The sequence below is a fragment of the Pipistrellus kuhlii genome, unplaced genomic scaffold, assembly GCF_014108245.1.
Source record: "Pipistrellus kuhlii isolate mPipKuh1 unplaced genomic scaffold, mPipKuh1.p scaffold_m20_p_5, whole genome shotgun sequence".
Taxonomy (NCBI): Eukaryota; Metazoa; Chordata; class Mammalia; order Chiroptera; family Vespertilionidae; genus Pipistrellus; species Pipistrellus kuhlii.
The window spans coordinates 82,069,616-82,093,376 of NW_023425551.1; the positions used below are offsets into that span (position 1 = coordinate 82,069,616).

Genomic DNA, 23,761 nt, shown 5'->3' on the forward strand with positions numbered 1-23,761 from the left:
CCACTCCAGCCCCGAGAAACTGGCTGGGCTCCCCCTACAGGTTATCCCCACTCCCTCATACCTTAGAAGGGTGGGAAGGGAGTGATACCATAGTTTAAACCAAGACAAAGGACACTGTTTGGGTAGCTAGGTGGGTACATCAGTGAAGAGACTTAGGAAAAGGACCAACAGGGTTCTCATGATAGCTAGCATTCCCTATCAATGTCCCCAGAAGAAGCAAGAAGAATCACAAGAGAAGCCAGAGGTGTATAAACTATTTATTAACAGACGAGGCCTACAGACTATTTCTTCTTGGACACACCCACAGTGCGACCCCGGCGGCCTGTGGTCTTGGTGTGCTGGCCTCGAACTCGAAGACTGCAGGTGAGAAAAGAAGGATCACAGGTCATACACATCACATAAGACATCTGGGAGAAGGCGGCCCGAAGGAAAGGAGACCTCCACCCAGACTCACCCCCAGAAGTGGCGCAGCCCTCTGTGGGCCCGAATTTTCTTCAGCCGCTCCAGGTCCTCACGAAGCTTGTTGTCCAGACCATTGGCCAGGACCTGGATTTGGAAGAGGGTAGGGATGCTTTTATTCCCATCTCCGTTGCCCTGCCTCTCTTTCCTCTCATCTCAATACACACCTGGCTGTATTTCCCGTCTTTGACATCCTTCTGTCTGTTCAAGAACCAGTCTGGAATCTTGTACTGGCGTGGGTTCTGCATAATGGTGATGACACGCTCCACCTGGCAGGCAGGACACAGGTCAGACCCCGATGGCACCATCCTGAGGCAGGCCCAGCCCGCAGGCCCCCTTGCGGGTCCTCACCTCATCCTCCGTGAGCTCTCCTGCCCTCTTGGTGAGGTCGATGTCTGCTTTCCTCAGCACCACGTGAGCATACCTTCGCCCTACACCCTGAGAAGTTTGGAAATTGGGCTGGAGTCATGTTTTGGTTTCCTTTATCCCACCCAATTGTTTTTTAAAAAAAAGGTAGGGCCTGCAACAATCTAGGGCTTGCCCACATAATCTACACCTTACCCACTTGTCCCAGTAAGCCTAAGGATCAAGTAGAAAAGAGTTAAGTAGTTTTGTTCAGGCGCAGGGCTGGGCCAGATAAGCTCTGGAAAGCACGTGCACCTCCTGATAAATGCCGGGCATCAGACGTGTTGGCAGAGCCTGGCTCCTGAAGCTGACACAGCTCCACAGAAGGCCTTTTGGTCAGCAGGCTTTATCATTGGACAGGGTTCAGCTCCTGCAGACTCTAAAGGCCTTTGGACCAGCCACTGCATAGTCATGATCAGATTTATGTATTAATTTTAGGGAGGAAGAGGGGGAGAAACATCCTTTTGTTATTGCATTTATTTATGCCTTTACAATTGATTCTTGTATATATCTTGATGGGGGATTGAACCCACATCCTTGGTGTGTTTGGGATACATTCTAATCAACTGAGCTACCTGGCCAGGGCCACCACTGTCAGTTTTTAAAGATCACAAACTTGATTCTGTCAGTGCTCTAAGTTGACCAGGCCCCAAGGAACTTACTGCCCAAATCAAACTTACTGGTGGCATCATGTAAACACCAACCAAACAGAACCAGACAGTGAAGAATGTGGCCTGGATTCAAGAGCGCCCCTCACCCAATGTATTTCCATCCAGACCTCAGAATGTTACCTTATTAGGAATCTCTGAAAATATGGTCAGATGAGGTTATACTAAATACATGTCTTAAGGAGAGGACAAGTAGACCAAGAGGGAAAGCCATGTGATAACTAAGTCAAGAAGCTGAAGTGATGTGGCTGCAAGACAAAGGAATAGTGAGGGTTGCTGGCGACTACCAGAGGGTAGAAGAGCAGATAGATATCTCGAGCCTACAGAGGGAGCATGCCCTGTGGACACCTTGATCTTGGCTATTTGGCCCGGTTTCTGTTGTTTTAAGCCAAGTCTGTGGTAACCTGTTACAACACAATAGCCCAAGGAGATGTTATTTACTTTCTGTAAGACCAAGTGACCTAGGGCCTGGCCAGTGTGGACGTGGAAGTTGGAGTGGTCCCACGCACCAAAGGGTCTCAATTCCGTTAGGGCACATGACCAGGTTGCAGGTTCCATCCCAAGTAGAGGTGTGAATGGGAGGCAACGGATTTCTCTCCCTCCCTTATAGAAAATAAACCCTAAGGCGAAGACTTAATAGATGCAGATAAAATAGTATATGTTTGAGATTTACTTTAAAATATGCACAGAAAGGGCAAAAATGAAACAAGATTTCTAGTTTTTAGCTAGACGATACAGTAAACACCTCAATTTTATGGACCCTGATTTAATAGACTTCAGATTGAATGGACAAAATTTCTAGTCAGTATATCATATGTGAAAAGGAACACCCTATTAATAACCAATATCAGCCTATAATTAAAGCAACAGGTTATTCAGTTACTTTTAACAAAATTTAGCAAATAGGCCATACAGTGGGGAAAACACTAGTAATTTCACCAACAAGCATTACATAGCTACAATTACAGTCCACACTGCTTGTAAACAATGTTCAGGGAATGATTAGCATGTAATCACACTGCATCATGATAACTAGTTCGATTGTCGTGTGACTTATGCAGCAGTTTAATATTTTTATTGGTTTTAGAGATAGAGGAAGGGAGAGAGAGAAATGGGGATGGCTACTTCCTGCCAGCCCCCTATTGGAGATCCAGCCCACACCTGGGCAGGTCACACCAGCCAGGACTCTTACTCTGGCCAGGCTGGATGTTCCGCAGCAGGTGCATGTTTACTCATGGTGACTGAACACACACTTACTAGACCTAGTAAAGCAAAAAACTTGTGAAATTAAAGTTTCATACCTAATTTTAATTACACAAACGTTCCTACATAAGTAAAGAGGTAAACCAGATCCACAGACGCCCCCCTTTCCATCCAGAAGACTACTCTGCAGGGAACCAAGTCATGTTTGCAGCCCAAGGGCCTGGACCACATTACAGAAGAGCTAATACTCTGGAAGTATTGAGAGAAGTTCGGCTCACGGGGACACTGGCATTTTGGCAGGACAAGTGTTCCTTATACTTCCCCGTCATTAGTAACCCTCAGGTGAGTTACCCCCGATTTAGAGGAAGACCAGAAGACCAGGCAGTCCTAAAGAACACCCATAGCAAAAATCTCCAAGTGGAAATAAAAACCTCCAGAAGTCACAGCAGAGAAATTGTGCAGGATCTTGGTTCTCTCAACACCTCTTCTTGGTATCTCATTCCATTCCGCACCCTTCCCGCAGTTAACTGTGATGACCATGTTAGAGGAACCTCTCCCTCCACTCACCCTGCCTTCCCCCGATCCCAGATCTGTAAAAAAGGACCAAGCTGTAGTTCTCTCACCAGAGGAAGAGCTAGCTGCCTTTGCTGGCTCTTCACAAAATTGTCAAAAACCTCACCTACAGCCAAAACCAGTTTGGCTCAGTGAATAGAGCATCGGCCTGCAGACTGAAGGGTCCCAAGTTCGATTGCGGTCAAGGGCATGTACCTTGGTTGCAGGCACATCCCCAGTAGGGGGTGTGCAAGAGCAGCTAATTGATGATTCTCTCTCATTGATATTTCTAACTCTCTATCCTCCTCTCTTCCTCTCTGTGAAAAAAAATCAATAAAATATACTTCACCTCACCTACAGAAATAACTTTCCCAATAATAAGCAGGGCATCAGGATCCCTAGAGACTTCATTCAGTACCTGAAACTGCTCCGGTATTGTTCTTTGTAAATATATTTTTGATTCCAGACAGAGGGAGAGTTAGAAACATTAACGATCAATTGGCTGCCTCCTGCACAACTCCTACTGGGGACCAAGCATGTGCCAACCTGGAACCAGCCCTTGCAACCAGGGAGCTAACACCGGCCTGGAGGTTGTTTTAAGTGGACAAGTCATAACACATATTTAACTAATAAATACAAAACCAACTCATTTTGAAGAGGCAGTTTAACAGAAGCACCCCATTAACCATGGTCACCCTTTACCATTTAATTTGTCTCATTACCACCTTTTGGAAAGGAACTTCTGTACTTTACACGGCCTTACTAGTTCCCCATAACAGAAGCAACCTTCTTACAAAGGATGCAAGTTGTGATCCCTGCAGTACAGAATTAAGAACCAAGGGAATTGGATGAACCCAGGATTTTTAGTTTTAAACATTTCCTTTAAAATTCTTTGAAATCAGACAAAACGTCCCTGATAGCATCGGCACCCTAACACTGCTTGAGCACCTATCACACACTAGCTGGGAACTGGGTGAGGTGGATGGAGACAGCTCCCAGCCTGGAGGGAGCACATCCTGGCGGGAAAAGAAGTCCTTCAGCCACCTCCAGGACTAACCACAAGTATTCCAGAGAACAAAAACAGAATGTCGCCTTTTGGCTCCAGGAGTTCATTCGTTTGGTGAAGAGATACCTGAGCTTGCTTTCACCAACTTACTTCACCCAAAGAACCAAGTACGGTTCCCTCTTCAACTGGAAAGAAAAATGACTTTCACCTCCAGAAATGTGAGACAATGTCCTGCTCATAATGGAACGACATCCCTCCCAACTATGTTCCTTCACATGGAGTCTGTTGGCATTTCTACCCACCCAAGATGCACAATTATCCCATTTATGGGGCACGTTAGGTGTCACAGGAAGGGTTGCTGTTAGGAGGCAGAAACCAGACACACAATGCCCTCAGGGCGATGGCTGAGGGTCCAGGAAAATCCCAGAGAATTCATGTAGACAAACCCACTCCCCACCCCCCAGGTGAAATGTTCTGGCTTGACCTGAGACCATTCTCTGGCTTTCTTACCTTTCCCGTAAATGCAGAGAGGGGTTCAGGGGGTGACCCAGCAGCTGAGGTCATCTGGTTGGGGCTTGTTTCCTCAACCTTGCCTCACTTACAGCTTAGGTCTCAACTACCTAAGTCTCATTTATGCTCTCCACTCCTTGCCCTCCTTTACCTTAATTGCAGTGATGGCAAAGGCTATTTTCCGCCGCCCATCGATATTGGTGTTGAGTACTCGCAAAATGTGCTGGAACTTCTCAGGAATCACTAGAGACTGACAGAGATTGGGGGAGAAAGCAGACACCGTGAACTGTCAAATCACAACCTCAGGCAGGAAAGTTAAACTCGTCACACAGGGAGCACCGGTCCCCCTGCAGGTTTTCACCAACTGCAAACTCCTTAGTCCTGCAGGCAGCAGGAACATGAAATGTTGGAGTTTGGGGCAATGCGACCTCTGGGAGAGGGCACATCGGGCACATCTCCTGCCTGTCCCCAAAGTACACTCGGAGTGCGGAGGCCAGAGGTCCCCCTATACGCCCCAGTCTTGCGCGGCTTTCGAGCGCCCGGGGAGCGACTCTTCCTCGCCCCACTCCCCAGAAACGGAAGTCTTTAGTCGTTCCTTCCCGGGGCGCGATCCAAAATTCCACACAGAACGTTGTAGGCCCCTAGAGCAGGGCGATTTCGGCTCCTTGAGAGCAGACCTTCCCTGCCCGGTTCGATGTCGCCGGATCCCCGGACGGACTCGAGTCTTACCATGGCGGCGGCGTGCAGGCCTCCTGTGGAAGAGAGAGCGGAAGTTACGTAATAGTCTTATATAGCGAACAGGCGGAAGGGGCGGGGTGATGTTGGTGTAGCTTCCGGAAACGGCATGTGCCGGCGTCCACTGGACTTCAGAGAGTCCGAATTAGTTGCTGCAACTTCCGGCGTGCCCTCTTTACTGCTCGTCAGGTTTTGGGGTGTGAGAGCCGCGAAGGTTCCGGGGGAGATGGCGCTAAGACTCCCCCTTCCCGCTTGTGCCCGGTGAAGTGGTTAGCGCGCAGAGGGAAGGCTGAGTGAAACATTTACCGCAAACACCCGGGACCGATCTCGCGCTGTGCAACGCCCTCTAGACGCGTAGTTCCACTCGGGAGGACGGACTCGCGCGACTGACAGCTGCCGGAAGTGAGGCTGCGCGAATGGCCGCCGCCGCCACCATGGCGGCCGCTGCCCGGGAGCTGGTGTTGCGGGCCGGGGCCTCAGACGTGGAGGAGGAGGAGGGCCCGCTGGTGAGAACGCAGGGCTTTTTCTCCTCCGGCGTCTCGTTCGGTCGTCCTCGCGTCTGAAAGACCCGGGCTGGGCTTAGTCAGGGCGGGAGCCCGGCGGCGGCCGGAGGTGCGCTCCGTAGCCCTCCCTGGGATCGGACCCGAGCTTGAGCAGGGACCAGAATGGTCGACTGCAATTCCGGGGCAGAATAGAGAAGCCGTGCTGTCTAAGGGTTAAGAACGTGGGGGCAGATTGTCTGCGTTTTAGTTCCAGCTCTGCTACTCACGCTGTGTGTCCTTGAACAAGTTAGCTACCTCTCTCCATCACTTTCTATACCCACAAAGGTGAAGGAAATTATAAGACATACTGTTACAGGCAAGATTCCAGCGCAGGAACCGGGGAAACTGAAGCAGAAAATTAGGACAAGGCCAAACAGTGTGAGTAATTTGCAACTGGCCTGCCAGTAACAAACCACTATCTTCCCCAGCCATGGACACTCCTAATGATGCAGAAAGCCCAGCGGAAATCCGGAAGGAAAAATGGCACTTTTACTCCTAAGCAGAGAAGCCAGCAGTGTCAGGGCTGGGCAAGATAAAGTTGCCAGGATTCTGGGAAGACCACAACAAGAAAACCTTCAGACTTAATCTGAATAACCAAGATATTCAGCAAAAGAATCTTTTGAAACCTACAGACAGGAGGGCATATTACTCTTCCAGCTTGCTCCAGACACTCGCTTTTCCGGATTCACCGGAAAAGCCCATCTGTGCTCCAAGCCAGATGAAATAGATTTGCTTGCTTCGCTTTCTCAATAAAGTTGCACGCTTTAATGAATTGGCTGTTCACAACGCAGTCAAGGTCTCTCGTATAAATTCATTAAGATGAGAAAACAGGGATCAAAGTTGGGGACAGCCCTCTCCCACTAGTTCAAGGGGCTCTCCTGTCTGGTGTCGGTGAGGGGCCTGTAACACTACAATATAGGTTGCTGGATAGATCAGTGAGTGTATTTAAGATGGCACCTGGCATGCAGGTAAACACTGTTAGCTGGCATTTCTAGAAAGACTGGAGCTCCCCAGAGGGATTGTGATAGAATACCTAAAATAGCAGAAGTCTGGGCTCCTAACTTCAACTGCAAGTTCTGCAACTCCTAATTTTTCCCATCCATTCTCTGTGGATGGCCTGGCTCCTTGTTCCCTGCCACCAGCCCCAAGTCATAGATTGGGTACAATGTGAGACTCTTGGAATTTTTCACAAGTACCTATGGCTGCCCCTTGAAGGATTAGGGATTATTCCATTATAGATAGATAGGTAGATAGATAGATTTTATATATATATATGTATATATATATAGAGAGAGAGAGAGAGAGAGATTTGTGTGTGTGTGTGTGTGTGTTTTGTTAATCCTCACCGAGGATATTTCTCCTTTGATTCTTAGAGTGTAAAGGGGTGAGAGACAGAAAACATCCGTATGAGCCCTAGCTTGTTTGGCTCAGTGCATAGAGCAGACTGAAGGGCCCCATGTTCGATTCTGGTCAAAAGCGCATGCCCAGGTTGCAGGCTCCATCCCCAGTAGGGGGCGTGCAGGAGGAACCAGTCAATGATTCTCTCTCATCATTGATGTTTCTATCTCTCCCTCTACATTTCTCTCTAAAATCAATAAAAATATATTTTATTTTTTTTACATTTTTTTATTAAATTATTATCTGTGTACATATTTCAACATTGCCCCCCCTCCCATACATACCCTCCCTCCCCAGAGTTTTGTGTCCATTGGTTGTACTTATATGCATGTATACAAGTCCTTCGGTTGATCTATTATCTCCCCCTAAAAATATATTTTAAAAAGAAAACATTGATAGGAGACAGAGACACATTGATTGGTTGCCTCCCACTTGTGCCCCAAGTGGGGCTGGGGATCGAGCCTGTAATTGAGATATGAGCTTTTTTTTTTTTTTTATATATATATTTTTATATACTTCAGAGAGAGGAAGGGAGAGAGAGAGAAATAAAAACATGCATGATGAGAGAATCATTGGTCCCCTGCCTCCTGCTCACCCACTGCTGAGTATCTAACCTGCGTCCCGGACTCGGAAGCAATCATGACCTCCTGGTTCATAGATGAGTGCTCACCACTGAGCTACACCAGCCGGTATGGAATTGACTGGAATTGAACCCAGGACCCTTCTTCAGTCCTCAGGCCGACCTCTATCCACTGAGCTAAACCCGTTAGGTTCCATTATATTTTGTTCCCTCTACCCCTGTATCCTTTCTCATGAACTTATTCCTGTCCAGGGGAGCGGTCCTGATCTGCAGGAGCCGTTGCAGCTCGGAGTGTTGGACCTCACCTCTGATGAGTTTATCCTGGATGAAGTGGATGGTAAGTGATGGCCCAGGGTGGGTGCAGAGTGCCTGTACTCTGAGAGGCAAGGGGGCTGGAAGTAACAAGGCGGGGACTAGTATGCAGATGTTCACTGTGGGGAGAGGGAGTTGTGAACTGAACCATTATAATGAACTTTTATTTCCAGTTCATATTCAGGCAAATCTGGAGGATGAGTTGGTAAAGGAAGCTCTTAAAACGGTGAGACTTTCTACTATACTAACCTGCCCTCCCCACACTTACCCTCCCCTTGAGCTTATATCCCGGTGTCTTACTCGCTAGTCCTGTGCCGATTCTGCTCAGTGGCCCTCACTGTGCCTCCTCTTGAACTGCAATGTCTGTTCTCCAGGGTGTGGATCTTCGTCACTACTCAAAGCAGGTTGAGCTGGAGCTACAACAGATTGAGCAGAAGTCCATTCGGGATTGTATCCTCCAGCAGAGGAAAGGGGGGTGTCATTAAAATAGGGGGGCGGTGTGGAGCATGGTGCAGACAACCTGGCTGGGGGTGACCTCTTCTCTCTCAGGGTTCTAGCACCTCAGAGAGAAACTGGAGAGGTCCTGCAGGTCTGAGGATCTCCATCCTCACCGAGTGGCCCCTTGACTTTCTGTGGGTCAGATATCCAAGAGAGTGAGAACATAGCATCACTACACAACCAGATCACGGCCTGCGATGCTGTCCTCGAGGTTAGTCACCATGACCTGGAACCCCTCAAACAACCTGGAACCAGACCATGGTCTTGAGTGCCATTCTCCTTCTCCTCCTTCTCTTCTCCTCCTTCTCCTCCTTCTTATTCTCATTCTTATTCTCATTCTTATTCTCATTCTTATTCTTATTCTTACTCTTAATTACTTTGTTAATCCTCACCCAACGATATTTTTCCATTGATTTTTAGAGAGAGTGGAAGGGAGAGGGAGAGACAGAGAGAAACATCAATGTGAGAGAGACACATTGATTGGTTGCCTCCTGCACGTACCCCGACCAGGGTGGGGGGACCTGCAACTAAGGCATGTGCTCTTGACCAGAATCAAACCAGGACCCTTCAGTCCACAGGCCAACGCTCTATCCTCTGAGCCAAACCAACCAGGGGGGTGTCATTCCTTAGGTCGTCAACCTCAGGTGGGGAGCAAGCCACTTGTAATATGACCTCAGTAGCCTTTTTTGTTGGTATTGCCATAACGGATGTTATTTGCCATTGACCTTTGGGGTACCTCTTCCCTCATCACCTGCTACCCTCATGGGTCGATTGGTACTGGAGACGTCACCAGTGAACTTGGGTGGCCCACTTGTCCCCTGCCAGCCCTGTGGTGCTCCAGCGGATCTTCTGCCTCTTTCCCAGCGCATGGAGCAGATGCTGGGAGCTTTTCAGAGTGACCTCAGCTCCATCAGCTCGGAGATCCGGACGCTGCAGGAGCAGTCAGGGGCCATGAACATTCGGCTTCGAAACCGCCAGGCAGTTCGAGGGAAACTTGGGGAGCTTGTCGATGGTCTGGTTGTGCCCACTGCTCTCGTCACGTGAGTTACTAGTTTGAAGGGCCACAGGGTTTATAGCAGGCAGCTGGGCTGGGCTGACCTAACCTACTTACCACATGGGATTCCCACATGGGATTCCTGGCTTCAGGTCACCGAGTGCCTTCCAGAAGTTGGCGGTTGAGTCGACGACCCTTTCTAACCTTGATGCATGCTTTAGGCATCAAAGACTAGGAATCATCCAGGGTCAGGGGTGTCGTGAGGGACCCAAGGACAGAAAACTGTTCGTAAACCCTGACTACGACACAGAAAGAAGGAAAGGAGAGAGGTTGGACGTCAGGCATATGACACGGAGTCTAGGGATGCTGGGTTTCCCTCCCAACCCGTCCACCCCTCCCTGCTACCTAGGGCAATTCTGGAGGCGCCAGTGACAGAACCCAGGTTCCTGGAGCAGCTGCAAGAACTGGATGCCAAGGCAGCTGCAGTCCGAGAGCAGGAGGCTAGAGGCACAGCGGCCTGTGCTGACGTCAGGGGTGTGCTCGACCGGCTGCGGGTCAAGGTGAGGGCAGGAGGGATAGCCCAGAGCCTAGAACCCCTCCTGATACCCACCTTCCCCTGACACAGCTCATGCTCACATCCTGTGTTCCCCTGAGGACCTTAGAAACCGGCTCTTCTCCTCCCCTCCTCCTCCTCTTAGCATCTGTCACTCCCCTCCGTGCTCCCCATGGAAAGCGGTGGCAGCTTCATGCCCTGCTTGTCCCCATACCTAGGCCGTGACGAAGATCCGGGAGTTCATCCTTCAGAAGATTTATTCCTTCAGAAAACCGATGACCAACTATCAGATCCCCCAGACGGCCCTGCTGAAGTACAGGTCACATGGGGATGGCCTGTGCTTTGGGCAGCCCCGTGCGGTGTCGGGTTTGCTGGGAGGCAGGGACACTGACGGCCCCCGGCCCCTGCAGGTTCTTCTACCAGTTCCTGCTGGGCAACGAAAGAGCGACAGCCAAGGAGATCCGGGACGAGTATGTGGAGACACTGAGCAAGATCTACTTGTCCTACTACCGCTCCTACCTGGGGCGGCTCATGAAGGTGCAGGTGAGGCCAAGGCGGGAGACGCATCCCGGCGCCCGGCCGGGAAGGACCCTGGGGCAGGGGGACGTGTGAAAACAGATTCTCTGTGGTTCAGTGGGCAGGAATGGTTACCAGTTCTTTTCCTTTGCTCTCCAGTACGAGGAAGTCGCTGAGAAGGATGACCTCATGGGCGTGGAAGACACAGCAAAGAAAGATATCCTGAGCTGACTCTGTGCTCGGCCTGGGGAGCCGGGGCTTCTGACTCCGGCCTCCAAGGCCCTGCTTCTTACCTTTCTCTGTGGGACCTGAGCCTTTGAGAATGTGAGGAAGGCTATGGCCATCCTTCCCGGGAAAGTGTCATTTTGGTCCTTAGTTTTGCATGTGATGTCGAGGTGTAGAGGTCTCCGGAAGCACTTTCACAGACCTCAGGTGAAGTGGGGCACTGGTTCTGGGAAAAGAGGGGCCTCTAGACTGTCGGCTGCTGTAGGCCCCGGAGGTACTGGGTCTGATTTTCTATCTCAGCTGTGATCTTATTTCCCTGACTCTGACCTTCACGATTCTTTTCAAAGCCGTCCCTGCGAAGCAGAAACACCATCTTCACCCTGGGGACCCGTGGCTCTGTCATCTCCCCCACTGAGCTGGAGGCCCCCATCCTGGTGCCCCACACCGCCCAGCGGGGAGAACAGAGGGTAGGAGGGAGGGCGAGCTCAGTCGGGAGGGGGTGCCGAGAGGCTGGCTGGGGCTGGGTGGGGAGGTCCAGCTTCCCATCCTGCAGGCCCTCCGTCAGCCCCTGGGATGAGGAGTGGCCTTTTCTGGGCTCCCTAGTGCACTGATTCCAAGAAGGCTGGGCCGTGGACTTGGGGCACATGGGGAAGAGCCTCCCGGGGCAGCTGTGGAGGGATGTGCAGGAGTAGCACAGCAGGTGAGGGCTGGGCTGTTTCTCGTCCCCCTTCCCCCCTTCAGTACCCGCCTATTCAGAGTGATGTTTCAAAACAGCCTAGACTCGGATTAGACGAGGAGGGTCTCCCGAGCTCTCAGTACCCAGGTTTACCGATTTCCCAGCCACACCTACAGGGAGTCATTGCTGGGGTTCGTCCCTCTGTCTCTTCTTTACCCTTTCCTCCTAGTATCCATTTGAGGCGCTCTTCCGCAGCCAGCACTACGCCCTCCTAGACAATTCCTGCCGGGAATACCTTTTCATCTGTGAATTCTTCGTTGTGTCTGGCACGGCTGCACACGACCTCTTCCATGCTGTCATGGGCCGCACGCTCAGCATGACCCTGGTAAGACCCCTGCCCTAGCCCTGTGCTCACACACTCATGTCCTCTGTCCTCATCCACACCATGGGAGGGCCATAGCTCTGTTGGTAATGAAACCAGGAGCTCCATACTAAAACGTCTAAACCTTGCCAGCTGGTGTGCCTCAGTAATTGAGCATTGACCTCTAAACCAGGAGGTCATAGTTCGATCCCCGCTCGGGGCACGTGTCCCGGGTTGTGGGCTCAGTCCCCGGTAGGGGAGGTGCAGAGGCATCCAGTCAATTATTCTCTCTCATTGATGTTTTTATTTCTCTCTCCCTCTCTAAAACCAATTTAAAATATATATTTTAATATATTTTATTGATTTTTTGCAGAGAGGAAGGGAAGGGATAGAGAGAGAGAGAAATATCAATCAGCTGCCTCCTGTACACCCCCTCCTGGGGATGTGCCTCCAACCAAGGTACATGCCCTTGGCTGGAATCGAACCTGGGACCTTTCAGTCCACAGGCCGACGCTCTATCCACTGAGCCAACTGGTTTTGGCAAAAAAAAATATTTAAAAAAATAGAAATAGTGCTCACTTCGACAGCACATATACTAAAATTGGAATAATACAGAGAAGATTACCATGGCCCCTGTGCAAGGATGACATGCAAATTCCTGAAGTGTTCCATATTTTTTAAAAACACAAAAATGAAACATCTAAGCTTTGTACTCCCAGCGTGACTCCCTACAAAACCCTTAAGGTTTGGGGTCCCCAAGGCTACCCCTACTGCTGATCCACACCCAGACAGTAGCTGAGAGGCCCCTAAACCTCAGTGCTCAGCCCTGAATTCTGTACTAGGCTCGTGATCATAGACCCTGTGAGCAAGGCAGCGGACAGAGCAGGGCAAGGGGCATTTCCCTTTTTCGGCCTCCCTCCCTCCCTCCCTCCTTCCCTCCCTCCCTTCCTCCCTTTCCTTCCTCCCTTCCTCCCTGCCTCCCTCCCTCCCAGGGCTGCATCCCCATAGGAGCACATGCATTTGTCTCTGGCTGCTGGGAAGGACAAAGTAACTCTTTTAGTCCTCTCCCTGTTCTTAAATCACAGAAGCACCTGGAGTCCTATCTCGCTGACTGCTATGATGCCATTGCTGTTTTTCTCTGTATCCACATCGTCCTCCGATTCCGCAACATTGCAACAAAGAGGGATGTTCCCGCCCTGGACAGGTCACTGAGTTCTGGTCCTTGAAGCCCTGCTGGCCTTGAACTCTTGGTCGTACAGAACCCTGCCCTTAGCCTCCTACTGACTTGATACCAGTGACCCTAATCCATTCGCCTGCCAGGAGGCAGCACTGCTGGCCTGACTCACCTTTCATGCCCAGCCCTACAGCACCAACCCCCAGCTCTTAGCCTGCAAGATGCCCCAGGATGGGACGGGCTTTCCTCACCCTAACACAAACACTCCTCCCCCACCATTCGCCCACCCCCCCTGACCCTGACATTCCTGGCCAGCTGATCGCTGATTCGGATTGAGCCCACAGGTACTGGGAGCAGGTGCTTGCCTTGCTGTGGCCACGGTTTGAGCTGATCCTGGAGATGAATGTGCAGAGTGTCCGAAGCACTGACCCTCAGCGCCTTGGGGGACTGGATACTCGGCCCCACTATGTGAGCGAGGGCAAGGGTAGCAGCGGCTCCTGGAAGGCAGGGCTCTGGACTTCAGTTTGGGGGTGTTGTGTACACATTTCTTTTGTGCCTGGCGGGATGTCTAGCTAACCGGCGTGAGGGGCAGTCCAGGAGCGTTACAGTCAGGGGGTTGGGCACTGGTGGTAGGATTGGAGGTGGGAGTCACACACAGGTTGGTTGGCCAGCTCAGGGGAGTGAGAGGCAGTTGTGGCTGGGTCAGGGGGTTGGGGTGATTTTTGTTCCCACCTTCTTTCTCCTAGATCACCCGGCGATACGCAGAGTTCTCCTCTGCCCTTGTCAGCATCAATCAGACAATCCCCAACGAGCGGACGATGCAGCTGCTGGGGCAGCTCCAGGTGAGGGGCGGCCGCAGCCGAAGCCATGGGAGTGTGCGGAGGGCTGCGCCTCACCTTCTCCTGTCACCTCGGCTTTTCCAGGTAGAAGTGGAGAATTTTGTCCTCCGAGTGGCGGCAGAGTTCTCCTCGAGGAAGGAGCAGCTTGTCTTTCTGATCAACAACTACGACATGATGCTGGGCGTGCTGATGGTAGGAGGCACTCTGCTTTCCGCTCCCCCCTCACCCCCGGGAATCAGGGGCCCCATTGTTCTGTAGCTCTGAGGGCTTGCTTTTGTGGGTTCATTGTAGCTCTGAAGGCTTGCTTTTGTGGGTTCATTGTAGCTCTGAGGGCTTGCTTTTGTGGGTTCATTGGTTTATTCTGGAGTCTGGCCAGTGAGTAAATGTGGAAGAAAGGGGATATCCTGCAGTGAGGGCTGCCTCTCCTGAGCTTGCTATTTCCCTTTGTCTTCCCTTAGGAGCGGGCTGCAGATGACAGCAAAGAGGTCGAGGGTTTCCAGCAGCTGCTCAATGCTCGGACACAGGTAGGGATGTGGGGAAAGGAAAGGAACAGCCATGTGTGTGTGTGTGTGTGTGTGTGTGTGTGTGTGTAGGGAGTGGCAGTTACTGGACTCCATCTACACAGAATTGGAATAATTCCTGATTCACAGCATGTCATTATTGATCTATTTAAAAAAAAAAAATAAAAAAAAAAAATATATATATATATATATATATATATTGATTTTTTTAGAGAGGAAGGGAGAGGGATAGAGAATCAGAAACATCGATGAGAGAAACATCTACCAGCTGCCTCCTGCACACCCCCCACCAGGGATGTGCCCGCAACCAAGGTACATGCCCTTGACCGGAATCGAACCTGGGACCCTTCAGTCCTCAGACTGACGCTCTATCCACTGAGCCAAATCGGTTCGGCAATTGGTCTATTTTTTTTTTTTTTTAATAAATTTTTATTGTTCATATTGTTACAAATGTTTCTTTCCCCCCCCCACCCCCCATTGCTCTCCTCCACCAGGTTCCCATTCCACCCTCTGCCCTTTCCCCACCCACCATTGTCCTCATCCATAGGTGCACAGTTTATGTTCAGTCTCTTCCCACATCCCCTTCTCCCCTTTTCCCCAAGAATCGTCAGTTCACTCCCCTTCCATACCTCTGATTCTATTATATTCCACTTGGTCTATTTTAAAAAATATATATTTGATTACAGAGAGAGGGAGAGGGAAAGGAAGAGGGAAAGAGAGAGAGAAACATCAATGAAGAGAGAGAATCACTGGATCGGCTGCCTCCTGCACACTCCACACTGGTGACCGAGCCTGCAACCTGGGTATGTGCCCTGACTGAGAATCGAACCATGACATCCTGGTTCATAGGTCGACGCTCACCACTGAGTCACGCAGGCGTGGTATTTTGTATATTTTTAATGTTATGAACACCCTGAGCCTACAATATACCTTAACAATAACCAGTCTCAGAGTGTGAATTCCTCTTCATCCCATCTCCCTGCCTTTCACATAGAAGCACCTGGTGACCTGCCTGCTGTGTTTATCATGCTCTTGCTTTTAAAAATTTAGCTAGAGCTAAAGCCATGGCTGGATAACTCAGTTGGTTAGAACAGCATCCAGATAAGCCAAAGTTGTAGGTTCGATCCCTGGTCAGGGTACATACAAGGATTAACCAAAGGCTGGGTCAGTGGGGTTCAGTGGTTGAGCATCAACCTATGAACCAGGAGGTCACAGTTAAATTCCTAGTCAGAGCACATCCCCAGATTGCAGGCTTGAACCTCATTGAGAGGTGTGCAGCAGGCAGCCAAACAAAAATTCTCATCATTGATGTTTCTATCTCTCCCTCTCCCTTCCTCTCTGAAATCAATTAAAAGAAATATTTTTTTTTTAAAAAAGAACCAACTGATGAATATATAAGTGAAACAATAGATCATTGTTTCTCTCCCTCTTTCTCACTCTAAAAACAATTAAGAATAAAGCTATGTCAAGACAATAATTATTTGTATAATAGAGGCCTGGCCTGTGCCCTCTCACAGTGTGGAAGCCCTACCATCTATCAGCCCAAAGAGGTAGGCCCCACCCATGCATTTGGGTCTCCTCGATGGATTGCCCCAAAGAGGTAGGCTGTAGCCTTGGGATCCACCTCCACGTCACGCATGCACCGTCAAGTCCCTGCTCACCCATGCAGCCCCGCCCACCGGCGTGCACCCGCTGCACACACAACCTCCTTCTGTGAGGGCGTACAACCGCATAGGCATTTTATTGGTTTTTTTTACAGAGAGGAATGGAGGAGGATAGAGTTAGAAACATCTATGAGAGAGAAACATCAATCAGCTGCCTCCTGCATACCCCCTACTGGGGATCTGTCCACAACCAAAGTAAATGCCCTGAACAGGAATCAAACCTGAGACCTTTCAGTCTGCAGGCCGACCCTCTATCCACTGAGCCAAACCAGTCAGGCCCGCATAGGCTTTTATTATGATAGGTATTTTTAATGTTATAAAAACAGAATCACAGGATTTTTTCAAGCATCATTTTCTAATATGATCACACATTATTACACATGGCTGTAGTTCATTCTTTTTTACTGTTGGATCATGTTACTTATGTGAATATAACATGTGTTCCTGTAAGAGGACATTCAAATTACTTCCAGTTTTTTGCTACTGTGAGGTTTGTTTTATAAATTATTATGTCTTCTTTTTTTACATTTTACTTTTTCAATTACAGTTTACTTTCAGTATTTGCTTTAGTTTGAGGTGAACAGCAAGATGGTTAGACAGATATTTTACAAAATGTTACCCCCAATATTTCCAGTACTGAATTGATACCATGCATAGTTATTACAATACTATTGTTATATTTTTAATTTACTTTTATTGTTGAGAATATTATAGATGTCTCCCATTTTCCCTCCTTTGCCCACCCCCAGGCCTTCACTGCACTATTGTCTTTGTCTATGGGCTATGCATTATCTTATCTAATAAAATTGTAATATGCTAAGTGTCCTACCCATTGGTTGACCACCCAGTCACTATGACATGCACTGACCATCAGGCAGCAGACACTCCAATTGGTAGATTAACTTGCTACTGGGGTCCAGCTGATCAGGACTGGACCAGAGGTCCCTCCTCAGCTGGCCAACCTCCTGCGGTCCCTTCCCAGCTGGCTAGCCCTGATGGCCCTGATCGATCCCAATCACAGGTCTGGCCAAAGGTCCCCACCAGTGCATGAATTTGTGTACCAGGCCTCTAGTATGCATTAAGTCCTTTGACAATATTAATGAGTATATTCCCTATACTGTAGTTTGCATCCCCATGACTTCTGTAACTACCAGTTTGTACTTATTAATCCCTTCACCTTTTTCACCTAGCCCCAAGCCCTCTGCCCTCTATCAGCTACCAGTTTGCTCTGTGCACCTATGAGTCTTTCCAATTTTGTTTGTTTATTTTGAGCACTTATGTCTTTTAGAGCACATAAATGTAGATAAGTTTTTTATGTAGGTAAATTTTATCTCAAAATCAATAAAAACATTTTTAAAAATATATTTCATTGATTTTTTTACAGAAAGGAAGAGAGTGATAGAGAGTTAGAAACATCGATGAGAGAGAATCATCGATCAGCTGCCTCCTGCACACCCCCTACTGGGGATGTGCCGCAACCAAGGTACATGCCCTTGACTGGAATCGAACCTGGAATCTTTCAGTCCGCAGGCCGATGCTCTATCCACTGAGCCAAACCGATTTTGGCAATAAAAACATTTTTTTTAAAAAAGAGTTCTTTATAGCTGAGACCAGTTTGGCTCAGTGGATAGAGCGTCAGCCTGCGGACTCAAGTGTCCCGGGTTCAGTTCCGGTCAGGGACATGTACCTTGGCAGCTGATCGATGTTTCTAACTCTCTATCCCTCTCTCTTCCTTTCGGTTAAGAAGAGAGAGGGATAGAGAGTTAGAAAAAAAAAAAAAGTCAATAAAATATATGTAGAAAAGAAAAACGAGCTCTTTATATATTGAAAAGCTCATTAATCATCACAGCTGGTCAATGATTCTCATCATTCTGATCTTTTGTTTGTTATATGGATTGTAGATATTTTTCAAATGTGTTTTATCTTTTTATTATTTTTTTTAATCTTTATTGTTGAGAATTATTGTTTTAGGTTTCTTTGGTTAAATGTCCAGAACTGTAATTACTGGGTCCTTCTTTGTCGCTTGTTATTTAGCCTAAGTCTTATTTTGTCTGGTATAAGTATTGCTACCTCAGCTTTTGTTTGTTTGTTTCCATTTTCATGAAATATATTTTTCCATCCCTTTACTTTCAGTCTCTCAGCCTCCGTATGTTTTTTGATTGAAACATTCAATCAATTTTAATTTAAAGTAATTATTGATAGATATGTATTTGTTGCCATTTTATAATTCATACTAGTATAATATCCTGGTATATGGATTTGTGCACAGTGAGAGAAAATTAACTAGAAGAAATATTTTAATATTGCTATTTGACCTTTCTCTATAATAGAAGTGTCAACCAAATTCACAATCGACAATTCAGATTGAAACACACGCATGTGATTGGCACCAGCAAGAACTTTATATGTATAGCACATGCGTGAGTCAACTTAGCCTTTTATACAATAGATATAGAAGAAACTTGCTTAATTAGACCTGCTTTCTGATTTAGCTAAACTTTTTTTAGCCCTGTGAAGCACCCCAACTTTTCTTTCAGGTAATTGTTAGCAACACAGCAGTAAATATCAACACGAAGCAGATTATTATTGTAGATCTCACAGGGAGAACAAAGGGTAAAATATTTAACTGCAACAATGTTTGGCTATATTCTGTGCAGTGAGAAAACCTGGTCATTTTCAAGTTACACTATTCTTTTCAGTTGGGTCAAGTTTCTAAACTTACTAAATCTTAGTTTTCCTGCTAATGAAAAGAAAATACGATTCTACCAAGTCTCCTATCTACCTACTCCAGGACTTCTGTGAGGATCAAATGAGATGAGGCATAAGAAAATGCTTCACATTTGGTTAAAGTGTAAAATGTTTACACCTCACTATAAAGCAAGTCGAGTTCCTGGGCTGAAGAAATTTCAAGGAGGCTAGTTGCTAGGGAGAGGAAGTTGGACATTGCTATGTGACATCATTACCTAGCGCCCACAGCACTGTTTCAGACCTGGGCTATGGGCTCCATTTTGCACCTTGGAGTCTTGGCTGCAATTTGTCACTGCGGGGTGATGGTGGGGCTTATTTCCCACTTGGGGGAAGCTGAGTGTTGGTTTGTCAGTGCCAGGTCCTTAGTGCTGTTTATCTTTAAATGGCCAGTGTGTGTCATGGCAGTTACTGTGTTGGGCCTCTGCCCCCTGGTGGTCAGTGTGTGTCATAGCTACTGGTCAGACCAACACTTAGCTTTTAGTATATAAATTTATTTTTTTTTAACTTTTAAAGAAGACACTTTATCACTTCTTGTAATACTGGTTTTGTGGTGATGAACTCCTTTAGCTTTTTCTTATCTGGGAAGCTCTTTATCTGACTTTCTATTCTAAATCTTTGCTGGGTAGCATAATCTTGATTATAGGTCCTTGATTTTCATCACTTTGTATTCAATGCCAATTTCATTTGGCCTGCAAAGTTTGTATTGAGAAATCAGCTGACAGACTTATGGGAGCTCCCTTCTAGACAACTAACTGCTTTTTTCCTTGCTGCTTATGAGCCTCTCTTTGTAGCTTTCACGAGAGACTCAGCTTTCCCACTCGGGGCTGGCGTCAGGCTCAGTTTTCGGATAGCAGAGTTGCTATAGCCATTTACCTTCTGGTAGCCTTGTCCCTCTTTCCAGCCCTAACCCCAATTTCTTGTTGCTCTGCTCCCATTTAAGTTTAGTTTCCGGGTTTGTTGTTGTTTTTAGGAGGAGAGCCTTGAAGGAGGGGACCCCACCTCTTGTGAGACCAGCAGTTTCTTAAAGTATATGACCTTTGCTATGGGAATGTCCTAAGGATCAGTCAGTCATGATGCCAGAATTGAAAAACATCTGCTGACACCAGGACACTCAATTGTATGTGTATGTGTGTGTGTGTTTCTCCAGGAATTCATTGAGGAGTTGCTCTCTCCCCCTTTTGGGGGTCTGGTGGCATTTGTGAAGGAGGCTGAGGCTCTGATTGAGCGTGGACAGGCTGAGCGACTTCGAGGGGAAGAAGGTATGAAGATGATGTGGTAGAAAAGGGGTCAATGGTAAGGTGACTAGAAATGAAAAATGAGAGGATGTGGATTATATGGGGAGTGGGTGGGTCAGGAAAGAATGGGTTGGGAGAACACCAGAAGAGAGGGTTTGATGATGAGGATGGATGTGCTTTGGGGAGGACTTAGTAGGATCAAAGATCACTTAGCCTAGTTTCTATGAAATACTGTCTTTTTCCTCCTGCCATCAGCTCGTGTTACTCAGCTGATCCGTGGCTTTGGTAGTTCCTGGAAATCCTCGGTGGAGTCTCTGAGTCAGGATGTGATGCGGAGTTTCACCAACTTCAGAAATGGAACTAGCATCATCCAGGTGACCTGCAGCTCCCACTCCCACCCTGCCCCATCGCTAATTTCCCCCTTTTCCTTGGGCTCAGCATCATCCAAGTGACCCTCGATCTTCAACTACCAGCTGTGCCCAAAGTTCTGAATAAGTTCCAACCTGATTCTTTAAAAAATATATATATATATTATTGATTTTTTTTTATAGAGAGGAAGGGAGAGGGATAGAGTTAGAAACATCGATGAGAGAGAGACATTGATCAGCTGCCGCTAGCACACCCCCCACTGGAGATGTGCCTACATTCAAGGTACATGCCTTTGACCGGAATTGAACCTGGGACCCCCTCCAGTTCGCAGTCCAATGCTCTATCCACTGAGCCAAACCAGCTAGGGCTCTAACCTGATTCTTAATCATCATGTCACAGTCTTGCCCTCCTTGACTTTCTCTGCGCAGGGAGCACTGACCCAGCTAATCCAGCTCTATCACCGCTTCCACCGGGTGTTGTCTCAGCCCCAGCTCCGAGCTCTCCCTGCCCGGGCTGAGCTCATCAACATTCACCACCTCATGGTGGAGCTCAAGAAGCACAAGCCCAACTTCTGACGTGCTGGGTCCGGGGACTCACCAGCCTCTCCATGGACTCCTACAGCCCACCCCGTACCTGTCCTCCCCTTCCTGCCCCTGCAGTTCCTCCTCGCCTCCCAGCTCTGACTGCCTCACCCCCAGGGCCCTGCCTCATCAGCATAAGCTGGATTCCCTTGGCTTTCTGAATCTCCCAGTGTCTTTGTTTCCCAGGACCACCTTTCCCTGGGCTTCCAAAACGACTTTACCATTCTCCCAACTCTGTCACAACCCTCCACCCCTGAAAAAAAAAGCCCCACAAAAGCCGAGGCCCTTCTCTCCCTGTGGTAAACCTTCACTTGCCTCCATTTCTGGTTCATTCAACTCTCATCACCATGTCCTGAGGTGTGAAGCCTCACGTCTAGGAATCGATGGCAAGGGAAGACTGCCTCTAAGTCACTGATTTTTTTTTCCCATGCAAAGTGATTTCTGAAGCTTTTTGACCTAAGCTCCTAGCAACTTGAACACTAACCAGTCCCCCTCCTGGCTTGAGAAGGACTTCAAGGTCAGTCTGCAGGGAACAATAAATATTTAATATAACACTCCTCTCCCATTTCCTTTCTGCCTCCTGGGCCTTCAAGTAGCTCCATCTGTGCTCCAGGGTTACCTCCATCTCTGAACGGGTGCTGGGCTTACCTCCCTTTTGGTGGATGATGAAAAAGTAGGAACATACTATAACCTCTAGGCCAGAGTAGCTGCCTTGGTTTTAGTGTGGGGATTATTTCATGAGTAATCTATCTGGTGGAGGAAGGTGGCTCCTGATTAAAACGGCAAATGCAAGGGCTGGGCACGTGGCTGTGCAACCTCAGGCACTGCCCCAAGGGCTACTTTGGATCCGCCCTTGAGCTGGCCGTGGGGTTGCCATTCCGTTGTCAGCTCACTGGCTGCTCTGGCTGTAGCACCCACACTGTTGGGATGGGGTAAGCCAGGTTTGCAGGGTGTCCTCTGAGTTTGACTTGGAGTCTCCTGCTGCCTCCGCCTATACATCTGATTTGAATTAGACTGGAATGGAGAGACTGGAGGCACCTTTAGTCCCTATGGGGAAGGTGCGGGCAGTCGGGAAAGTGGAAATTTGGCGATGTTTCCTCTGATTCCTCTGCCCCTAAGGCGCAGTCGTTCCCTCCCAGGGCCGGGCGAGTGGTGGAAGGAAATCCGCATCTCGCGGGAGGGGGGGGGGGGCCGTTAGAGGGCCGGTGCCAGAGGGTTCTGCGCAGGCAGCGAGGAAGGCTGGTGCGTTCGAGGCGGGGCTCCAGCAGTCGCGGTTGGCGGGCTCCCGATTGGCTGTCGCGGCTGGCGAGCTCTCCCGATTGGCTGCCACTGGGAGGGGCGTGGCGGAGGGCTCCCGCCTTTTCTGGGCTCCCGCCCCTCCCTCTGCTGTCGCAAACCCAGCACCAGCCGCAGCACCAGCGCCGCTGGGAGCGTCTGGGAGGCGCCTGGGGCGGAGGGCGGGGGGCAGTGTCCTTAACTGCCCTCACGGGCGCTGCCCACAAGCTCCTCTCCAGCGGTGCCCTCCCTGCCCCAGTCCGCCCAGGCCTGCCCCCGGCTCGGCGGAGTGTTCTGGGCTCGTGCCGGTGGCCTCGCAGTCTGGTCCCTCCACCTCCCGCTTCTCGTTCCTCGCCCACCGGCACCGGCCCCCACTTGGAGGTTCCAGCCTAGGGGGCTCCGATGGCCTCACCTTTACCCCGACTCAGCCTCAGCCGAGGAGCACCGCGGGCCCAGGGGCTGGGGCTTGACGGGAGGGCACTGCTTTGCAGAGCGGGTTCCCAGAGAAAGGGTTCCCGGACCCCCGTGAGGGGGCGGGCGCCCCCCCCCCCGGAAGCAGCGCGGCGGGGGGGGGGGGGGGGGGAGAGAAGGCCAAGGCCGGTGCAGGGCCACCTTGGATTCCCGAACCCAAATATCCCGGCCTGACGATGAGCCGGTGCCTGTGGCTTCCCTGGGGCGCTCAGAGGGTGAGGGGCGTGTGGTCCGGGGACCAGGCAGCCCAGTTCCGCAGCAGTGCAGTTTGGGGGACACTGAAGGGACCCCTCTGGTGGGGTGAAGGAGACGGAAGAGCGTGACCGGGAGCCGCGATGCCTCTGCCCACGCCCAGGGGGCAGCACCGGCCAGGGGATGGGGCTCTCGGCGAGGCTTCTCCCGGGCCCTCCTGGAGCAGAAGCACCGAGGACTCTGCCTCCTTCAGCCAGAAAGCCCTCAGCCCGGCGGCTAGCTGGCCCGTGTGATCCACAGGCTGGAACTGTAGCTTCTGGCGGACATCACTGCCCCTCCACTTTCACCCCACTTTCCTCTTTTCTCATGACAGACGCCCTGGCCGCGGGCCCACAAGGACCCGGACAGCACTCCCGGGCAGGGCTAAGCTCAGAGCGGCGCACCTGCTCCAGCGTCCCTGTCCCTGCCCAGTGTCAGAGGAACTGACAGGAACAATCCA

At 49.6% G+C, this 23,761-nt stretch overlaps 2 protein-coding genes and 2 non-coding genes across 8 annotated transcripts; 2 read left to right on the forward strand and 2 right to left on the reverse strand.

The window, feature by feature from the left end:
* Nucleotides 1-242: 242 nt before the first annotated feature.
* RPS18 (ribosomal protein S18) lies at nt 243-16,417 on the reverse strand. 3 transcript variants are annotated; one of them, XM_036414720.2, is made up of 7 exons: nt 16,407-16,417; nt 5,972-5,982; nt 4,955-5,053; nt 811-897; nt 627-728; nt 455-546; nt 243-357 (listed from the first exon to the last, which is right to left on the reverse strand). In XM_036414720.2, the coding sequence occupies exons 2-7, from the start codon at nt 5,972-5,974 to the stop codon at nt 282-284; spliced, it is 459 nt and encodes a 152-aa protein (XP_036270613.1). In that variant the 5' UTR covers nt 5,975-5,982; nt 16,407-16,417; the 3' UTR covers nt 243-281. The 3 variants fall into 3 exon arrangements, with proteins under 3 accessions (XP_036270613.1, XP_036270615.1, XP_036270614.1); XM_036414722.1 differs by lacking the exon at nt 16,407-16,417 and adding an exon at nt 13,945-13,951; XM_036414721.2 differs by lacking the exons at nt 5,972-5,982; nt 16,407-16,417 and adding an exon at nt 5,533-5,576.
* LOC118705682 lies at nt 2,127-4,948 on the reverse strand. Its single transcript, XR_006739987.1, has 2 exons — nt 3,642-4,948; nt 2,127-3,414 (listed from the first exon to the last, which is right to left on the reverse strand). It is a non-coding gene; the product is annotated as an uncharacterized LOC118705682 (transcript).
* On the forward strand, nt 5,698-21,878 carry VPS52 (VPS52 subunit of GARP complex). 3 transcript variants are annotated; one of them, XM_036414654.2, is made up of 20 exons: nt 5,703-6,044; nt 8,311-8,395; nt 8,544-8,596; nt 8,745-8,820; nt 9,012-9,079; nt 9,733-9,908; nt 10,272-10,422; nt 10,634-10,734; nt 10,826-10,958; nt 11,091-11,148; nt 11,490-11,623; nt 12,062-12,217; nt 13,279-13,397; nt 13,712-13,835; nt 14,114-14,209; nt 14,291-14,398; nt 14,665-14,730; nt 20,287-20,398; nt 20,630-20,748; nt 21,172-21,878. In XM_036414654.2, the coding sequence occupies exons 1-20, from the start codon at nt 5,955-5,957 to the stop codon at nt 21,316-21,318; spliced, it is 2,172 nt and encodes a 723-aa protein (XP_036270547.1). In that variant the 5' UTR covers nt 5,703-5,954; the 3' UTR covers nt 21,319-21,878. The 3 variants fall into 3 exon arrangements, with proteins under 3 accessions (XP_036270548.1, XP_036270547.1, XP_045428753.1); XM_036414655.2 differs by lacking the exons at nt 14,665-14,730; nt 20,287-20,398; nt 20,630-20,748; nt 21,172-21,878 and adding an exon at nt 14,527-14,636 and having other exon boundaries at nt 5,698-6,044; nt 14,291-14,461; XM_045572797.1 differs by lacking the exons at nt 5,703-6,044; nt 8,311-8,395; nt 8,544-8,596 and having other exon boundaries at nt 8,777-8,820; nt 9,007-9,079.
* On the forward strand, nt 12,765-12,871 carry LOC118706274. The gene has a single exon (XR_004983979.1). It is a non-coding gene; the product is annotated as a U6 spliceosomal RNA (small nuclear RNA).
* Nucleotides 21,879-23,761: the final 1,883 nt, after the last annotated feature.

Bases quoted from the DNA above. Each gene is read 5' to 3' on its own strand.
- VPS52 (XM_036414654.2), top strand. From the start codon at position 5,955: ATGGCCGCCGCCGCCACCATGGCGGCCGCTGCCCGGGAGCTGGTGTTG. The intron at 9,080-9,732 runs GTTAGTCACCAT...CCTCTTTCCCAG, and splicing joins CCTGCGATGCTGTCCTCGAG to CGCATGGAGCAGATGCTGGG. The intron at 10,423-10,633 runs GTGAGGGCAGGA...CCCCATACCTAG, and splicing joins TCGACCGGCTGCGGGTCAAG to GCCGTGACGAAGATCCGGGA.
- RPS18 (XM_036414720.2), bottom strand. The intron at 898-4,954 runs GTAAAGGAGGGC...CAAACTTCTCAG, and splicing joins TTGCCATCACTGCAATTAAG to GGTGTAGGGCGAAGGTATGC. The intron at 729-810 runs GTGAGGACCCGC...CCTGCCTGCCAG, and splicing joins GAGAGCTCACGGAGGATGAG to GTGGAGCGTGTCATCACCAT.